The following is a 17,485-nucleotide window of genomic DNA, read 5'->3' on the forward strand; positions in this document are numbered from 1 at the left end:
GTCATAATACATTAGGATTTTCCACTCTGAGTTTTACACATCTTGAGCTTGGAACAGACACATTCCTGGAGTCCACTGAGAAAACGTATTTTTTAAAGCTAACCTTAAACAATATTTGTGGTATAGGCATGGGATACCATTTCATAGGCATGAAATAAGACAATTCAAGTTTTAGAACATGGAACACACTGACAGAGGTCAGAGGGGAGAGAGGAGGAGGGGACTGGATGAAAGGTGAGCATGGATGCCTGGAGAGGGTACCCCATCAGCCCAGCCAGCAGCTGAGGCAGAAGTCTGTCTCAGTACCGCCACCCAATGGACACGTTGGGAACTGCAAAAGGCTACCAGTCCAGGGGCAAGTGGAAGCTGAAATGCAGCCTGCACCCAGGAACTTGATCTCGCACAGCGGCAGCCACCTGGAGGGAGGGACACACTTTTCTCTCCCCAACGATGCCATCGGTTCTGTGAGTTAACAGGGCTGTGTCTGCTCAGAGGGCCCACCTTTTCCTAACTCACAAAGGCGGCACGCCGATGAGCATCAGTCTTGGGTTTATACATGACCCGGGCGCCCACGCAGCCCGGCCAGGTACCTGTGCACAAAGACAGGATGTGGCAGGGCGGGAAGGAGAGAGCCACGCATCTGGATGCTTCACAGTGGGGGCTCCAGCACCCAAGACACACAGGATACCTAGGCATGAACACCTACACCACCACCCCCAACAGCCCTGAGGCGCTCGGGCAGCTCTGTGGGCACGGAGCCTTGTTCAGCTACCGGACAGGCCAGGGACGGAGCAGGGGTGACTGTGGCTTCATCTGATGTATATGGGCCTGTAGGATGCCGCCAAGACCTCCCAGCTGGGAGAACCAGTACATCGGTGATAATGCAGCTGCACGTGCCCCCTTAGGCTGCAGGTGCCCAGGGCCCCAGGGCCAGGCCGTCACCTACATTAGGCAGGTGTGCACTGACAACAGCCCCCAGGTGATCAGGGACTGAATGCCAGCCGGAACTCTGCTTGCCAAGCTGTGCTCCCCAGCCCTAGGGTGGTTGGGGCAAAGGCACAAGATTAGGGTTAGGGATAGGGACAGAGGTAGGTTTAGGGCTAGGGGTAGGGTTAGGGCACTTGTTCTAACTCCCCGCTCCCAAGCCACTGCTGGGGGCCTTTGGGAAAATCCTGTGCTTGGAGTTTTGATTCCCTGATGTAGGCTTGAAAGTAGCATCTCCTGTGAGTGGGTCGGAGGGGGTCAGTTTCACTGCCGGGTCTTTGCTGGCTGCGGTGACAGATGATGGCTGTGGCCTGCAGGGCCGCCTCCTCCCCCAGCAGCCAGTGAGCACTGTCTCCATCCGCAGCTTGACCTCTGCTAATCCGTTTACCCACTGAGGCCCAGGGAGAACCGCAAAGGAGCTTCCCCTCCTCTCCTCTCCCCCACCTCTGCCCTGCACAGGCCCCTGTCCCCAAATCCTCCCTGACTCTGGGCTGTGAGCAGAGCAGCAGCTGTCATTGGGCCCCATGAGTGTGGGGGAGGGGGGAGATGGAGACAGCAAGGAAATAGGACCAGTGGGAGTGGGGTCGACCCACGCGGAGGCAAGAGATTTTCCGGAAACAGGAGCAGTTGACGGGCCTCTGAAATATCAGAGAACACAGAGAACTGGCCTTGGAAGGAGAGACCAGTGGGGACGATCTGGGAGACTCCGGAGGGCGGGCGGGGGCAGGGGAGCAGCCTGGTAAGGACAAAGAGGCCAGGAGAGTGCACATGACTTTATTAGACGGTTCTTCAGGTTCACCCCCCATCAGTGGGTGGTGCTATACACGGGGTGGCCCTGCTCTCCCAGCAGAAGAGAACATGCTGGTTATTGGTCCTGCAGGCCACCCAGGACTGACACCGGCAGCCTGTTGGCAGATTTCGGCTCTCTTCCCTTTGACGAGACCAAAAGGCCTGTCATCTCCGAGGGTGGCGCTCACTGCATCTCGGATGATGTGGGATTCGGATCTCCCAGACAGCGTGGTCTTTCAAGATTCTGGCGTTTGCCGGTCCTCCAGATCCGCACGCCTGTGCGTCCGCTTGGAATCTGGAGTCCAGTGGACTTAGATTTGAACCCTAGCTCTGCATACAAGGCTGGAAATGGGCTGCACTCTCTCTCCTGTGCACAGCACCCCGAACCTGGGAAGTCAAGGAGAGGGGGCTTGCCCCGGGAAACACTCAGGTTTCAAATCCAGGTCAGCTTCTTCTCTAACTGGAGCCAGAACCTCCAACCACATGAGGGTTGCACAGACCCCTGCCTAGGTGCTCTGAACCCGCCCAACGTTAGGGAGGCAGGCAGGAGAAAGGAGCCTGGCTAGACCACAGGCGGAGCTGATGGCCAGACCATTTTCAGCCCTCCACACACCCCACCTCGGATGCCCCACGGCCCCACCCTCCTTGGAACAGAAGTTAAAATGCACCCACATTCCCTCATCAAATAGAGCTCTTCTTGGCTTTCAATGTACAAGGACTTTTATGAATTTGCTTTTGAAATTACTTGACGATGAGTAACTCACTTAGTTTACCATTGGCTAGGATTTATTTTTCTTTTTTGGCCTTATGATTTCTCTTCAATCATCCTGCATAGTCTGGAACTCTTGCCAAAAACCCAATTTACAACTGTTTTCAAATATAATGACATTTCTGTGGATACCAAACTTAACAAAGATTAAAGTTGACGTGCAGCTCAGCGTTCGGAAGGCATTTAAACACTTATCAATTGTGACACTGTCCTTTTCATATTTTGCAGCCCCAAAGTTTTTCTTTCAGGTCTTCACCATTTCCCAGGCCTTTGATGTACGCCCTGCCCCCTGGAGGCACAGAGGGAAAGTAACTTGCCCAAGGGCACACAGCCAGAAAGCAGTGTGTGGCTCCAGAGTGAAGTCACTCACAGCATTGGGCCATAGTTGTTCTCAACCAAGAGCTATGATGGCAAGGGATGGTGAGGCTCACTGTAGGCCAGTGAACAGGAATTAAGATTTATATAAATACTTGAATGAAATATGGAAAGATCTGTTAAAGTATTTGAAAACCACAAAATTATACATATATCGCAACTCAAAAATACCTTCTTTAAAAATAACTGAAAGATATGTATAAATATATTTTAAAACGTAGATTGCAGGCATGCAGATGATCAGCAAATATTTGTTGCTATTAAGTCAACCAGTGGGCTTTTTGCTGTTGTTGTTCCAATTTTTGTATATTTTCTAAATTTCTGGGATGAAAATTATTTCCTTTCCAAGTAGGAAAAAGTATTAAGGCCTGACTGTTTTAAAAATATTTTCTCTCAATAAATGTTTGAAAGAGATTTCAAAGAACCAAAAAAATCCAGAAGCAAGTTGTTTAAAAAAAAAATAGCTTGCAAAGAAACGCTTGGAATTGGTAGTGTTCTCGGGGCTGGGACTCCGCACACACGAGAAGACTGTACAGAGGACGAGAAAGTGGCATGAAGGCTTCTATCACACGACAAACCCAGTGAGTAAACATGGAGTCCTTGCTGTCCTGATGCTGGCACACGAAGCAGGCAATTCTTCCTTCCAAGGAACCTAGAAAGATCCTCCAATCCTGCTCCCTTGTTTGGCAAAGAGAAGACCGAGCACGTTTTTATTATTAAATGGATGGAACGCCTTGGAAAGGAGCTCCCCTCACCCTGGAACAGCAGCGTCCTTCAGGCAGAGGGGACCCAGCATGGGGTGGAGGAGCCTGGGTGCTGAGCTCCCCGGGCCTCCAGTCCTGGTTCTACCACAGGCCACTTGCACCTGCTGTTTCCCCAACAGAAATGAGCCAGAGCTGTCCAGCCTCTAGCTCCTCAGCCAGCCCTGACGCGGCGACAGGAAACCGACAAGAGCCTTCTGGCGACTGGAGGACCTGGGTCTTGGCCAGGGGCAGGCCTGGCCTCCAGGGGACCTCCGGAGGCAAGGGCACGAGGAGAGCTTCTGCCCGGGGACACTGGGCGAGTGTCATGCCAGGAGGTGGCTGGCACAGATGCCGCAGGCTGGGCCAAGCAAGCTGACAAGAGGGGAGGAGGAAGCCAGCTTTCACCAGGCCTTCAATTACTCGGATCGCGCTGTTCTCGGGCTAATGGCTTCTGAAACAGCCAGCCCGTCATCCGCCCCACTCAGCAGCAGGGACAGGCTTCTCGGCGCCAACCCGGGACCCTGCCCGGCACAGGGCACACTCACTTCCCTCCCTGCAGGTGCTCCAGATGTTGTGTGTTAAACACGGGACAGAAGCCGAGCTGGTTCAATTTCCACCTGCACCTTCAGCTCGCTGCTTGGGGATCGGAGGGTGGGGCCTGGAAGTGGCATTTTCAACAAGCTCCCCGAACGTGCAGGCGTCAGAGTGTGAGGCCCACGGCCTAGGTCTGCTTGTCAGTGCACAGGCGCACATCTCCCAGGCGGTGCCATGGGGCTGCAGCAGATGTCCAGTGTCCCCTTCAGAGGGGCCAGGCTGGACGAGGCTTGTGATGGCAGGCGGGTCCCCCCATGGGCCTCTTCTCCCTCCCAGTTTCCGTGTGCACAAGCACACACATCAGCCAGGCCCCGTCGCTCCCCTAAAAATCCCGTCCTTCCCTCCACAGTGCTCCTGGCTTGACCTCAGCCACGGACCCGGCTGCCCCTCTCCCCACAGAGACCCCACCTGCCTCTTTACTTAAATACTCTTTATTTCTCATGCACTAGGTGGGACGGGATTGTACGAAACACTGCATTTCACAGCGAAGGCCTCAGTCCACACAACAGCACAGGGGACCAGCCAGGACTCAGGTCTGGTCAGAACTCTAGGAACCACATTGGAGAGGCCACCCCCAGGCCTGTGGCAGATCCAGGAGCCTCCAGCGGCACTGGCCCCACACATGGCCCAGGAAGCGGACAGGGGAGCACAGGGCCCGGGGGAAGGACGGAGAAGGCTGCCGGGCACCGACTGGGCAGAGGTGGTGGTCCCACGCTGCCAGGCCCAAGCCCAGGATGCCAGGGCTCCGCCTGCTCTCCGCCCAGAGCTACCTAACCCCCGCCCGAGCCCCCAGGCCTGGCAGCCCCGTGCCCACAGCAGATGTGCACAGGCCCCACCTTGGACTTCAGCCGCGTAAACAAGACGGGAGCTCAACTCCACCCCCGGCCAAAGCTCAGACTTGCCCAGGCAGGACTCCAAAGGCCGGAGGGGCCAGCCCCCCACAACCAGCCCTAGCCAGGCTTCGGAGGATCTTGGAACAGGGCCTCCAATAGGGCGGCCTTCAAACTTGGGCCATGGGGTGCCACCTGAGCCAAGAAAAGGCGGAGCGCATCCTGGGCCCCGCTTCCGGGGGGGGCACGGAGACAGAGGACGGAGACATGCAGGGCAACAGAGGAGAACAACACATGCAGAGGCCACGACAGGTGGGGGGGGGTCCGAGGACAAAACATGGTCAAGGCGCTGGGATGCGGGCACCCGTGACCGGGCTCACTGAGGCCCCGGGCTCATGGTGAGGCCTGGCTCCTCCGGGATGGTCTCCAGCATCTCACTCTGCACGGCCTGCGTGATGAGTGCCAACTCCTGGCACAGGGTCTCGTGCCGGTAGCCCACGCGGATGTCGGGCACATTGGTGCGGCGGATGTCGTTGCCCTCGGGGCCCTCTTTGGTGTAGTTGGGTCCCAGCCAGTGGCTCTTCACCTGCGGGGGGTAGGGGGGAGCGGCAGCTGCAGCCGGCTCTGGGGGGCCATGCCCCAGGACCCTGGGACTTCCCAGCGGAGGCGGGGAGGGGGGTGGTACCTTGTGGGAGAAGCCGCTCATGAGCACGCTGTTGCGGGCCAGCTCACACATGTCGCAGGAGCTGAGCTTCCACACCTGGGTGGCGATGCTGTATTCCTCCATCAGCGGCTCCTGCACAGGCAGGCTCCCTCAGATCGGTGGCCCCAGGCCCTGCGGCGCCAGCCCTCCCCTGGAACTCGCCCTGGCCTGCTGCGCTCCCCCAGCAGGGGGCAGCACCAGCCCTGAGAGCCCAGAGCTGGTGTCCCTGCCTGCCGCCCTGGGGTCTGACCTTGGTGAAGTGGAACTGCAGGGGGTCGTCGGTGGACAGTGAGACCATGAGGCCGCGGGACAGGTACTCGGGCAGCGGGTTGCGGTGGTAGCTGAGGAAGAGGCTGTTGTTGCTCAGCGGCGACATGGCGATGCCGATCTGGGCCAGGTAGTACAGGTACTGCAGGACCGGGGCCTGGGCGACAGGGAGCGAGGCCGGTCAGATGCCTCAGGGTTGGGGGGCACCAGGTTCTGGGGACACAGGCTGCAGGTGTGTTGGGGGAATCCCGGCGGAGCCTGGTCAGTGGAGGGTCAGTTACTGCCAGGATCCAGGCTGGGGCCTCAGTGCGGAGGCTGCGGAGGGGAGGGGGCCCAAAGGGTCGGGGAAGGGGGCCCCTGGGAGGGAGGCTGGGGTGCAGCCCGGACCTTGCGCAGCAGCAGCCCGTGCGAGATGTTCTCGGCCAGCATGAAGGCGGACACCAGGTGGTGGATGGGCCCGGCCTCCCCGCAGTGCGGCCGCAGCACGAACGTGTGGAAGCCCCTCTGCCTGGGGGCATGAGGACAGAGTCAGCTCCCAGCTCCCTGTGCCCCGAGCTCGCTGGGCTCCCAGCCCCCACCCGAGACCGAGGGCCTGGGACCAGGGGCTAGATTCCTGCTGCCGGGCGACAGCCATGGAGCCCCGAGGGCAGGGAGGCAGCCGCAGGTCCATGTGTGGGCCCAGAGGTGGGTCAGCGTTCGAGGGGTGAGCGGGGGGAGGCCCCGCGGAGCGCACCTGCGCAGGTGGTTCAGCGTGGCCATGTTGGCGAAGGTGTAGTACAGGTAGTAGGCGTAGGGCGGGTTGTCCTCCTCCACCCACGCCTCGGGGAGGGGGCTCTCCAGGTTGAAGACGTGGTTCTCGGGCTTGGACTCGTCGTCCACGCTGTCAAAGCCGTCCACCTGGCACGGGACCCCGGGGTCAGGCCTGAGCTGCCCCGGGCCTGGGGCAGGCCATCTCCCCAGACACCCAACCGTGCGCCCCCTCACATGCTCCAAGAAGAGGTGCAGCTCCGGGTGGCTGGCGGGGTGCACGGTGGCCTCGAACAGCGGAAGGAAGATGTTCTCCAGCATCTCCTGGAAGTTGGCCAGCTGGCCCTTTGTACGGTAAACGTCACTGCAGGCGAGACGGGCGCACAGGCGCGGGCAGGTCAGGTCCGGTGAGGCACCAGCAGCCAGGAAGGGCCGGAGCCCGGCCCGAGACCACAGAAGCACATGTGGACCTACGGGGTGGGCCAGGCTGGGCAGACCGTGAACAGACGCAGGAAGGGCCTCCTACTGAGAGGGCCCAGGAGGTACAGGAGACCGTCCGCCATCCCAGGAGGCAGGCCCTCGCCCTTGGTCTCTGCCCCATCTTCCCGCCCACTTCCAAGGCACTCACAAGAGACGGGGCACCTGCACGAGCCAGCGCACGTTGGGGGAGTGCACGCGGTGCGTGACGGCCCAGCGTGCCAGCTTGTCCCACTCGTCCCTCGAGCGCCCGTAGATGGAGAGCCGCAGCTCCGCGTTCTGGTATTTGCTCTCCTCCAGGTCCGACATCACCTCCTAGAGACACGCGTGGGGCAGCTGTCACCCTCGGGCTTCCAGGTGCCCCGTCCGCACCCACTACCACGTGTGCTCACTCAGGCCTCCTCAAGCCCCTGACCCACCCGCCTCACCCACCAGAAGCACCAGATACCCAGGCTCTCGCTCAGGCAGGGGGAGGGCCGCCCCCAAGGCTGGGCCCTCGCAGCCAAGAGCCTCACCTTGATGATGTGAGCGAAGTACTTCCCAGAAACCCTGTTGTCCGTCTTGATGAAGATCTCTCGGAGGACAGACTCCCCGATGGGGTTGTATTTGGCATTGAACTTGTCAAAGCGATGGAAGGTATTCCTGTCCTGGGGGAGACGGGCAGGTCACCCCTGGCCCCTCGCCTGCATGCCGCCCCAGCCCCCCGGCCCCCGCCGCTGGGACAGACCGCGTGCATGTCGAGGGTGTCCACGCTCAGGTCGTAGGCCGTGAGGTTCATGCTCTGGAAGACCTCGCGCAGCGTCTGCTCGCGGCCCTGCTCCACGTGCACAATCTCCTCCAGGTGCCGCTTCATCGCCCGCTTGATGAAGCGCAGCAGGTGCTTCTGGTTCATGCAGGACGAGGCGTGGATGTGCGTGTCCACCTGGGGGGAGCGGGGGCTGCTGGTCCGGGAGGCCGGGAGGGCCGAGGGCCCGGGCGGCGGGATGGAGAGGCCTCTCCTACCTGGTACTGGATGGGGGAGGCTGGGCAGAGCGCGGGCCCGGCCGCAGTGAGGACCCACCTTTCGGATGTTGTAGAAATCTCGGTGCGGCACCTTCTTCTGGGCGGCCAGCTCCTTCATCTCGTTGAGCAGCACGTGCATCTGGAACTTGGAGCTGAGGTACTGCAGCCGGCGGTAGCAGAACGACTTTCTGCAGGATGGGGGGGGGGGGGCGGGGGCGCGGCTCAGGGCCTGCGGGAGGCACCTGGGAGGGTGCAGGGCAGAGGCTGCCAAGGGGGCAGCACACGGCGGGAGTCTAGGACTCGGCGACAGGTGTTGGGGCAGGGCTGGGAGGGGACCGCGGGACTCACATGGGGCCGTTGATAATCAGGGCCATCAGCACATTGACGTCAGCCACAAACTCCTGCAGGTCAGGGTACGGAAGCTCCACCTCTGAGCACCTGGCACATGGGGGGAGCTTGGGTGAGGAGAGCAAGCCAAGCGGGCCCTGCAGGCCCCCCCAGCCAATGCAGCGCCCCCCTCCACCCCGTTTCCCAGCCCTCCCCACCCCCTCTTACTGTTCATCAGGCTCCCTGCGGGTGTAGACATGCACCACGCCCCGCACCATGCGCAGGCCCAGGCCCAGGTCCCCGGGCATGGTGCTCGGCTCACAGTGCTCGTACGGGTGCTGCTCCAGCGCCGGGGGGTGCACCGGGGCATCTGGGGGAAGGGGGAGAACAGAGTCAGGGCCACCACGCACCGCCCAGCCCAGGGGCCCGCAGAGGGGAGACGGCAAGGCCCCAGCAGGATGGATCCCGCCCCTGCCTCCGCCCCCCATGCCGAGAGGCTGGGTGTGGGAAGGAGCAGGCGGGGCAGAGGTTCCTGGGCTCTGAGCTCAGGGAGCTGGGGACACCAGGGCCCTGGGCAGGGTTGGGGGTCCCACCGGCGGACACAGGGGTGTCGGGGCCCGGCTCGTAGGTCCGCGTCTCCAGAGGCTTCTCCGCCAGCTGCTGCAGGTGCCGGCGGGTGGTGGGGCAGAAGCTTTGCAGCGCCAGCGCCATGTACTTCTCCCGGATGAAGAGCGCCCGCACCACGCTCTTGGCCGCGTCCAGCAGGTCTGTGAAGGGCACCTGCAGACCAGGACGTGCGGGCACTGCCCTCCGGCTCACACTCGCCAGGCTCACTCCCACCTGTTCCCGGAGGCCTGACCTTGAAACGCGGAGCCCTTGCTGCTCTCCCAGACCTTCCGCCCCTGCAGCTTCCGGAGAGAGAAGCACCCTCTCTAGCCTCACCCCCAGCTCCCCAAACTGCGGAGCCCCTGGCCCCCAGCCCGGCCCACTCACCCCACACTTCTCCTCCCCGGAGATGGAGACGCGCTGGAATTCCCGCTCCAGCACCGCGTCGCGCTCCCGCAGGCCCCAGTCTCCCTGCCCCTCAGCCTGCTCCTTGTAGAGTCTGCAGGGAGGGCGACAGGAAGGGGTTGGAGCAGCAGTGGGACAGGCCCAGCCCCTGCCCCCGTGCGCCCGCCCTCTGCCCTCCTCACTGGAGGTCCGATTCACTGTCCGTCTTCAGGAAATCTTGCTTGGCCCGAAGCAGGATGTCCGGCTCCAGCCTGGAGGTGAGGGGTGAGAGGTCAGGTGACGGCCCTGGCTCCCGGGTCCCTGCCCCAGCGAGGTGCTGTGCGTGTGCTGTCGCCGTGCTGCACGTGCTGTCCGGGCCCCAGGTTGGGACGAGAACGCACACCCACCCAGTTAGGCACCGACTTCCAGGCCACGCTGACGGCAGAAGGCAGACCAGCACCCGCAGCCTGACCCCAAGGCCTGTGCTTCACCCCACAGCCCTGTGCTGCCTCCCCGTGGGCCCCAAACGGGGATGGAGTGGGAAAGGGACAGAGACGGAGCTCAGAGAGCATGCCCCCCAAACACACACAGCTGCCTGGCTGCATCCCCCCCACACACACAGCTTCCTGCCTGTGCCCCCCACACACACACAGCTGCCTGGCTGCACCCCCCCCCCCCACACACACACAGCTTCCTGCCTGTGCCCCCCACACACACACACAGCTGCTGGCTGAGCCCCCCCCCCCCCCACAGCTGCCTGGCTGAGCCCCTCCCCACCCACCCACACAGCTGCCTGGCTGAGCCCCCCTACACACACACACACACACACACACACACACACAGCTTCCTGCCTGCGCCCCCTACACACACACCTGCCTGGCTGAGCCCCCCACCCGGGCTGCCTGGCTGAGCCCCCCACCCCGGGCTGCCTGGCTGCAGGGCTGGGCCCGGGCTCACTTGACATCCTGGCTGATCTGCCGCTCCAGGCGCTGCCTCCGCTCCTCCAGCTGCTCGATGGGGCTCTCCTCGGGGAACTCGTAGGGGGCGCTGCGGAGCTCGCTCTCAGCCAGGGAGCGACTGAACAGCTCCTGGTGGCAGGAAGGACGGATCAGCATCAGCGAGGCCTGGCCCTCAGCCTGGGGCCCTCCCTGGCAGAGTCTGGGAGGAGGTGAGGGCGGCAGGAGCCAGGGTACCAGGAAGAGGCTAGGGGCCGGGCACGGGACAGCCTGGGGACAGCATGGGGACAGAGGGTGAGGTGCCAGGCAGAGGGTACCTCGGCTATCTCCTTGCATTTGCCATCCATAGACGTGCGCAGGTCCAGCGGGAAGTGCTTGAGGCAGGGGGCGGGGCCTGGCAGGGACCGGGCAGACTGCAGCGGAGGGGCCCCCAGCCCACCCCGAGCCTCTGTGGAGACAGGACACCAGGGTCATGGGGTGCACTGGAAGCCCGGGGCCAGCCCCACTCCCCAGTGTCAGAGGCTGAGGAGCGGGTGAGCCTGCGTGAGGCTCCCAAAGGACCTCACCTTCAGTCGAGCACGGGGACCCCTCACCCACCCCAGTCTGCCCCTAGACCAAGTGACTCATTCTCTCCAGGAATCAGAATCTAGTCCTAGACTAGGGGCCATGAGAACCTCCCCATGAACCTCCTACAGACAGGCACAAGTGTGTCTGCACACACACATGCACACACGCGTGCACACGCCCCAGCAGCTCAGAAGGACCTGGGGGCCAACATGGCGATCCCCAGCCCGCAGCTCCCAGGGCCGAGGTGGGGATCAGACCTGCCTCTGGACGGCACGTCCTCTCGGAGGGCAGGGCCCACACCCGATGTCCCGGACCTACGGAGCCGCCACTCAGCTCCCACCTGGGACCAGCCCTCCAGGGAAGAGGAGGTGCAGGCGGTTGGACCTGGTTGCAGCAGGAACCCTACTGCCTCCCCGGAGGCCTGCCCTCTCCCCCAGGACCCCAGGGCTGCCAAGACGAGGCCTGGCCCCGCCTGCCCCTCCCACTGCTGGCTGCCCCTCTAAAGGGAGCTGCCACAAACAGTCTGCGCCACTCAGAGGCCGGGATCTGGGCGGGAGGCCCCGGGAAGGGCCGGGAAGAGAGAGCCAGAGAGCAGGGTCTCTCCCCGAGGCAGAACTCAGCTGCACACGAGGAGGCTACAAGGAAGGCCTCGAGCTGCCTGGTCCAGAGGGGCTGCCCGAGCTCCCAGCCCACCCCGGCCCACCTCCTGGGCTCCCCAGCCCCACCCTCCCAGAAGGAAGCTCTCCACACCAAGTGGGCTCCCCCAGCCCAGGGTCATCCTCTCCAGCACTCCCCTCCCCCCTGCCCGGTGGCTGAGGGGCAGCCTGGAGGCTCTGCCCAGGTAGAGCGCCTTCCAGGCTCCAGGCCCCTCCCCGATGCCCCAGAGTCCCAGGACTGGACAAAGGGAAGAGGAGGTGCCTGCCCGATCCAGGACCCAGCCCCCACTCAGCCTCACGCCTGCCTGGGTCCTACCTGCAGAGTCCAGGCCGGGCAGGCAGCAGCCCTGCGCCCCGTGCCAGCCTGTTTGCTGACTGGCCAGCAGCCCTGTGCCCCTTGCCGGCCTGTTTGCTGAGTGGAGCTGCAGCCAGTCCCCCAGGACGGCTCAGGGGCCGGCACGGGCTGTACCAAGTGCAGCTGCAGGCAGGGGAGACCCTGGGATGCCGGTGAGCAGGGGCTGGGGAGCTCAGGGGAGCCCGAGAATCAAGGGAAGGAGCATCATCAAAGTTTGGGGCTAAGAGGAACCTTAGAACCAAACAGGCCCTTCACAGGGCCCAGCCCAAAGTGGGGCCCCCAAGGGGAGGAGCACTGTGGGCTGATACGGGCAGGAGAGGCTGGCAGGGAGGGGCCAAGCCTCCTTAAAATGCACTGCCCTGGGGTAAAGTGAGTGAGTGGGTGGGACCTGGCTGCCCCAAGGAAGGGGGGGTGGGGGAGAAAGGGGGCAAGCAGCCTCCATCTCCACATCCAGCCTCCTCTGCCCAGTGGCCGTTTTCCTAACCACTGTCCTCTGGGGCCCAGCTATGGGGTCCCTCCGGGGAGACAGGCCTGGCCTGGGGAAGGAGCGGCTGCCGGGGAAGCAGCTCGGTCCAGGCAGGAAAGTCGCTGAGCCTCCCCGATGCCCAGCAGACCTCCGAGACCTCCTACCCCCTGTGCCAAGCCTACTGTTGGGGACAACTGCCCGGGACGGGAGAGGGGGTCGGGAGGTTAGGGGTTAGGGTTTGGAGAACCTGAGTCTGACTGCTCCCGCTTATTCACAAGTCTCTACCTCGCGCAGGCTTCAGTCCTGTCTATGGGGGGTGATAGCAGGTCACGTCCTGCCGGCCACAGCTGCCATAAGGCTCGCAGAGATACGCTGCACCCTAATCTGCGATTAGCAACCCCTGGGACCCTCCAAACACATCCCACACGCAGTCCCACCCACTGGGGAGGGTGGGGGTTCTTGGGCCCAGCACAGGCCAAGGCAGCCGAGCAGTGAATGACAGCAGGGGACACACTTGCCAGGGGTGGAGATGCGGGGGGAGTGGTGAGAGGGGGAGAGACATTACCTCTAACTTGGAAGGGAGCAGGGCAGGAAGAGGAGGGAAGACAGGCACCTATCCCGCCCCCAGATGTAAGAGCCGAAGGTCCTTGCCTGCCCATGAACTCTGACCTTACACAGCTCCCCACCTCTAACCCCTCCAGGGAGGCCAACCACAGGCCTGGGCGTGGTCTGTGAGGGGTCAGCAGAGTGAGTCACAGGCGCCAATCTCACCCTCCTCTCCTAGCGGGGTGGCCCAGGCCTCCACAGAAATGCTGGGGGTAACCGGACCGGTTCCTGCCAGGCCACCGCACTGGAGGTGACAGACAGACAGTGACCTCCGCACTCCCTTCTCCCAGCGTCCGAGCCACGGCACCATATGTCACATACCCTCTCACGGGGCTGGGGGTCAACCAAAAGCCAGCCACTCCAACTCCAAGGGCCTTGGCATCCCGCCCACCCTCTTAACTGGGAGGCCCTCACTCACTGCAAGGACTGCCTCCGTGGGCAGAAAGGTGCCAGAGGCTTTGACCTACACGTAGCAGATGGTCCCCTGTGTGACCACCCCAGAGTATACAGACCCCCCCCCCCCCCCGGGGTCACCCTCCGATTGCAGAGACCTGAGCACAGAGAACACAGACCCTCAGGACAGACTGGGCCAGCATCCTCCATGTCTAAGAAAACACGGAAGGTGGATGGCCAGGCTACAGATACAGACAGCTGCTGGGGGAGGGGGGGGGCTGGCTGGCTTGACCTGGTCACAAAGTGGGGGTGGTCTTTCCTTAGCCACAAGGCCTGGGGACAGCAAAGAGCAGGCAGGTATCCCTCAGCAAGCACAGCCCAGGCAGCCGCACCACTGCCTGCTCCAAATGGTGCAGAGACGCCTACCAGAGCGGGAGCCGAACCAAAGGGTGCGGAGCGCAGCGGTTGGGCAACAGCCGGCCTGAGCCCCCCACGGCTGGACCCAAGGACACCCCACACTTCTGAGGAAGCTCACAAGACGGACCAAGAATGAGCACACGATCAACGATCCATACCGTGGAGCCCCAGCCCTGGGACTCCCGGCAGCAATGTGTGTGCCCTAATGCCAGCCCCCCAGGGAGGGGGGCTGAGATCTGGGGTCCTGGCAAGAGGGCCGAGCCTCAGGAAGACAGCCTGAGCCTGCCTGGCAAAGGCCCAGCCGCCAGCAGCTTGGCCAGTCCACACCGCCCGCCCCCCCTCCGCTCACACACTCCACATGCAAACAGTCCCGGCACTGTCCATGCTGACACGTGTGCAAATACACCTCTTGCTGCACCCACACCCACACCCACTCCCTGTAGAGTCCGGCGTCCCTGGCACGGGAACCGGCGGCCCGCCACCCCACCTCTCCCCACACCCCGCCCACGCCAGCTGGGGCTGAGGACAAGGCGCATCCCCGCAGAGAGGGTGCAGGGGGGCCTCCTCCCTCCGAGGGGCCAGGGGCCGGGCGCGAGGTGGTGGAGCGGGGCCGGCGCCCGGGCCAGGATGCGCACTCACCTGGTCCTGCAGGGGCGGCCTGCGGGTTGGCACGCTTCCTGAAGGGATATCTGGCCTTGGGTTTGCCCGGGCCGGATGGATAGGATGCCATGGCTCTGGCCGCGGTGATGGCGGGGGAGTCAGAGCCGCACCAGCTGGGCCAGCCCCGGCCACATCCAACCCCTTCCTCCGCCCCGCCCCCAGCGGGAGTGACTGAGGCAGGAAGCCGCGGCCCCGCCGGCGGAAGAGGCCCCGGCCACGATTCCTCGTGTTGTCTAGGCAACCTCCGCAGGGGGGCCGCCATCCCGCCCGCGATCCCGCCTCCCCCCTCCGCTCCCCTCCCCTCCCCTCCTCATCCCTGGGGTGACGTGGGCCCGGGGTGTGGAGGTGAGAACACGACCGGGAAGGGCCGGCCCCCAGCACGCCGCCAACCCCCTCCGGAGCCCGCGTCCCCGGCCAGGGCTCCGGGGCCAGGACTCAAAGTCCAGCGAGCTGGTCCAGCCCGCCCTGGAGAGAAAAAATTAAAAATAAACAAGAACCCAGTCCGCGCTCAGAGCGCATTTGGCTCAGGGCAGGCGCGGTCCGGAACCCGCAGCCCTCCGGGCCAGAGTCCCGGGTTTTCCTTCTCTCCCTGAACCCCAGCCCCGGGGCCGCCAGCTCGGGGAGGAAGGGGTAGAACCCAGAACCGGGTCCGGTGGGGAGGGGCCGTCCTGGGGAAATTCCACTGCCCGGCCCCGCCACCTTCTGGAAGGCGGGGAGGCGGGGGCGGGCTCCCGGGCGCCTGGGAAGGAGACGCGGTATCTCCCCTCGTTCTCCCTCCGTCTCTGCGCACCAGGCTCGGCGCTCCGGGCCGGCCCCGCGGGGCGCTGGCCGCCTTCCCCGGGTCCCCATCCTCGCGTCGCCCCGGCCCCGGCACGGCTCCATCCCGGAGACCCTCCCCCAGCACCGACACACACTCACCCGAGGCCATGCTGCCGCGCCCGGGGGGGACCCGGAGGCCGCCAGCCGGGGTCTGCACCGCCGGGAAGCGCGGGTCGCGAGGGAGGGGACGGCAGCCGGAGCCCAGACCCCGGCCCAGTCGCTCCAGGAGCCCCGGCCCTGGCACCGAGATGGGGGCAGGAAGGCTGGTCTTTCAAAATTGCCAGCTGGCAGGGGGCGGACCCGGGCGGCTGCACTGGCTGGGAGACCCCCGGCCCCGCGGCAGAGGCGGGCCGGCCACGTGCTCCCGGCGGGGCGGGGCGGGGCTCGGCTGGGCTGCTCGGCGCGCTCTCCGGGTGTCCGGGGGGCGGCCCCCCGCAGCGGCCCGCCGGGGACTGACGCAACAGGTGCGACCCCACCGACACCCGGCCCGCCGGCCCGCGTCCCGCAGCCCCGGCCCCGCCCCCGCGCGGCCGGCCCCGCCCCCGCCATCGGCTCCGCTCCCAGCACCACGTGGGCCGCGGCCCCGCCGTCCGCCCGCGGGGCTCAGTGCGAGTTCCGTGCGTCAGCTCCGCGCCGCGCACCGGGATGGAGCAATCGCACGACCTCACTCGAGGCGCGATGGCACCAAGTCCACACCCAGCGCGAGACGGGCCGCCCTCCGGTGCCGGGGCCCGCGGCGAGCAGGAGCCCTGCCCCCGGCGTTCTCCCCGGTGTCTGTTTCCTCCTGGCAGGCGGAGGCGGGCAGGGTGTGCCTGCGTCCTGGCTCCCCTTCCCACATTTGGTTCTATATTTGTAGGTTACGAGCTGGGCTGTGTGGCCAGCACGCCCGGGCTCCATTCCGGACTCCCCCGCCTGCTTCCTGGCCGCCTTCGGGAAAGTTACTTAACTTAGCTGAACTATTTTCGTCTGTAGAGCGAGTGGAAGAGACCCCGCTTTCCAGGCTGGTGGTTGGGATAAACGAGCTGATGTGAGCGCCTAGCACAGGGCCTGGCCTGCAGTTACTACCCCGTTAATATTTGTGTTTTATGGCTTTGGCCTTGGCGTTGGTTCCCTGTTAACACTCCCACGGGTTGATTCACCTCGCAGCCCACACGCAAGTAGACTTGGGCTGTTTGGGGGACTACAGACACCCCCTCCCCCCCAACCAGCACCCTCACTCCCAAGTGGCCCAGAATCCTACCCAAAGGGACTTGCTGGGGAATTCCCCAGGACGTCACTGGACGTAATTAAGTGTATTAGAGGCAATTCATCTTTTTCCGATTTCTTCACCTTGTGGGAGCCCTTTGCCCCCCACACCCAGTTGTACTAAAGCTGCTTGTCCAGCTCCTCCCAGTTCTCACCACCCCCACAGCCAATTCCTTCCCGAACTCTGCCGCCCCCATCTCTCTGCGGGCTGCAGGCTGGACACTGAGCCGAGCCTGCCTGCGACGGGCCTCACTTCCGCTGACCCCTGCCTACTGCTCCCCACGCTGGACAAACGGAAAAAAACAAAGGCCTCAGTACACATGGGGGAGAAAGCTCACCTCACAAAGAATCAATACGAGTAAAAATAGGACCAGGAGAGAGCACTCACCCACTGAATCAGGAAAGGTTGAGGGGGGAGTCCTGACATAGGCAAGAGTAGTTAGTGAGCTGAGAGACACACATACACTGCTGGGGGCATAAACATTGACGGAATCTTCTGAAAGCCATTGCGTAATGTAAGATCAAGAACCTTTTAAAAATTCATTTGTTTGACCCAGTAATCTCCTTTTCCAGGGGATTGTGCTTCTAAAAAGAGCTGCCAGTGCCTGGCCGGTGTGGCTCAGTGGTTGAGGGTTGAGCATCGACCTATGAACCCACAGATCGGGTTTCCAGGCAGGGCACATGCCCCAGTAGAAGGCATCATTGATGCCTCTGTCTCTCTATCCCTCTCTGAAATTAACAAAATATA

The 17,485-nt window shown here is 63.3% G+C and overlaps 1 protein-coding gene across 3 annotated transcripts; it reads right to left on the bottom strand.

The window, feature by feature from the left end:
- Positions 1-1,744: 1,744 nt before the first annotated feature.
- AMPD2 (adenosine monophosphate deaminase 2) lies at positions 1,745-16,014 on the bottom strand. 3 transcript variants are annotated; one of them, XM_036343851.1, is made up of 18 exons: positions 15,592-16,014; positions 10,871-11,001; positions 10,555-10,685; positions 9,801-9,869; positions 9,601-9,712; positions 9,201-9,447; positions 8,836-8,977; positions 8,629-8,718; positions 8,339-8,468; positions 8,006-8,200; positions 7,794-7,925; positions 7,430-7,593; positions 7,039-7,165; positions 6,788-6,951; positions 6,442-6,562; positions 6,038-6,211; positions 5,770-5,880; positions 1,745-5,670 (listed from the first exon to the last, which is right to left on the bottom strand). In XM_036343851.1, the coding sequence occupies exons 1-18, from the start codon at positions 15,599-15,601 to the stop codon at positions 5,461-5,463; spliced, it is 2,460 nt and encodes an 819-aa protein (XP_036199744.1). In that variant the 5' UTR covers positions 15,602-16,014; the 3' UTR covers positions 1,745-5,460. The 3 variants fall into 3 exon arrangements, with proteins under 3 accessions (XP_036199744.1, XP_036199742.1, XP_036199743.1); XM_036343849.1 differs by lacking the exon at positions 15,592-16,014 and adding an exon at positions 14,653-14,922; XM_036343850.1 differs by lacking the exon at positions 15,592-16,014 and adding an exon at positions 14,653-14,921 and having other exon boundaries at positions 9,201-9,387.
- Between the last annotated feature and the right edge of the window lie 1,471 nt (positions 16,015-17,485).

Source organism: Myotis myotis, unplaced genomic scaffold, assembly GCF_014108235.1.
Source record: "Myotis myotis isolate mMyoMyo1 unplaced genomic scaffold, mMyoMyo1.p scaffold_m19_p_18, whole genome shotgun sequence".
Taxonomy (NCBI): domain Eukaryota; kingdom Metazoa; phylum Chordata; class Mammalia; order Chiroptera; family Vespertilionidae; genus Myotis; species Myotis myotis.

Excerpts from the sequence above, each read along its gene's own strand:
- AMPD2 (XM_036343849.1), bottom strand. The coding sequence starts at position 14,743 with ATGGCATCCTATCCATCCGGCCCGGGCAAACCCAAGGCCAGATATCCC. Across the intron at positions 10,686-10,870 it reads AATGCAAGGAGATAGCCGAG|GAGCTGTTCAGTCGCTCCCT; the intron begins GTACCCTCTGCC and ends TCCTGCCACCAG. Across the intron at positions 5,881-6,037 it reads TGCAGTTCCACTTCACCAAG|GAGCCGCTGATGGAGGAATA; the intron begins GTCAGACCCCAG and ends CTGCCTGTGCAG.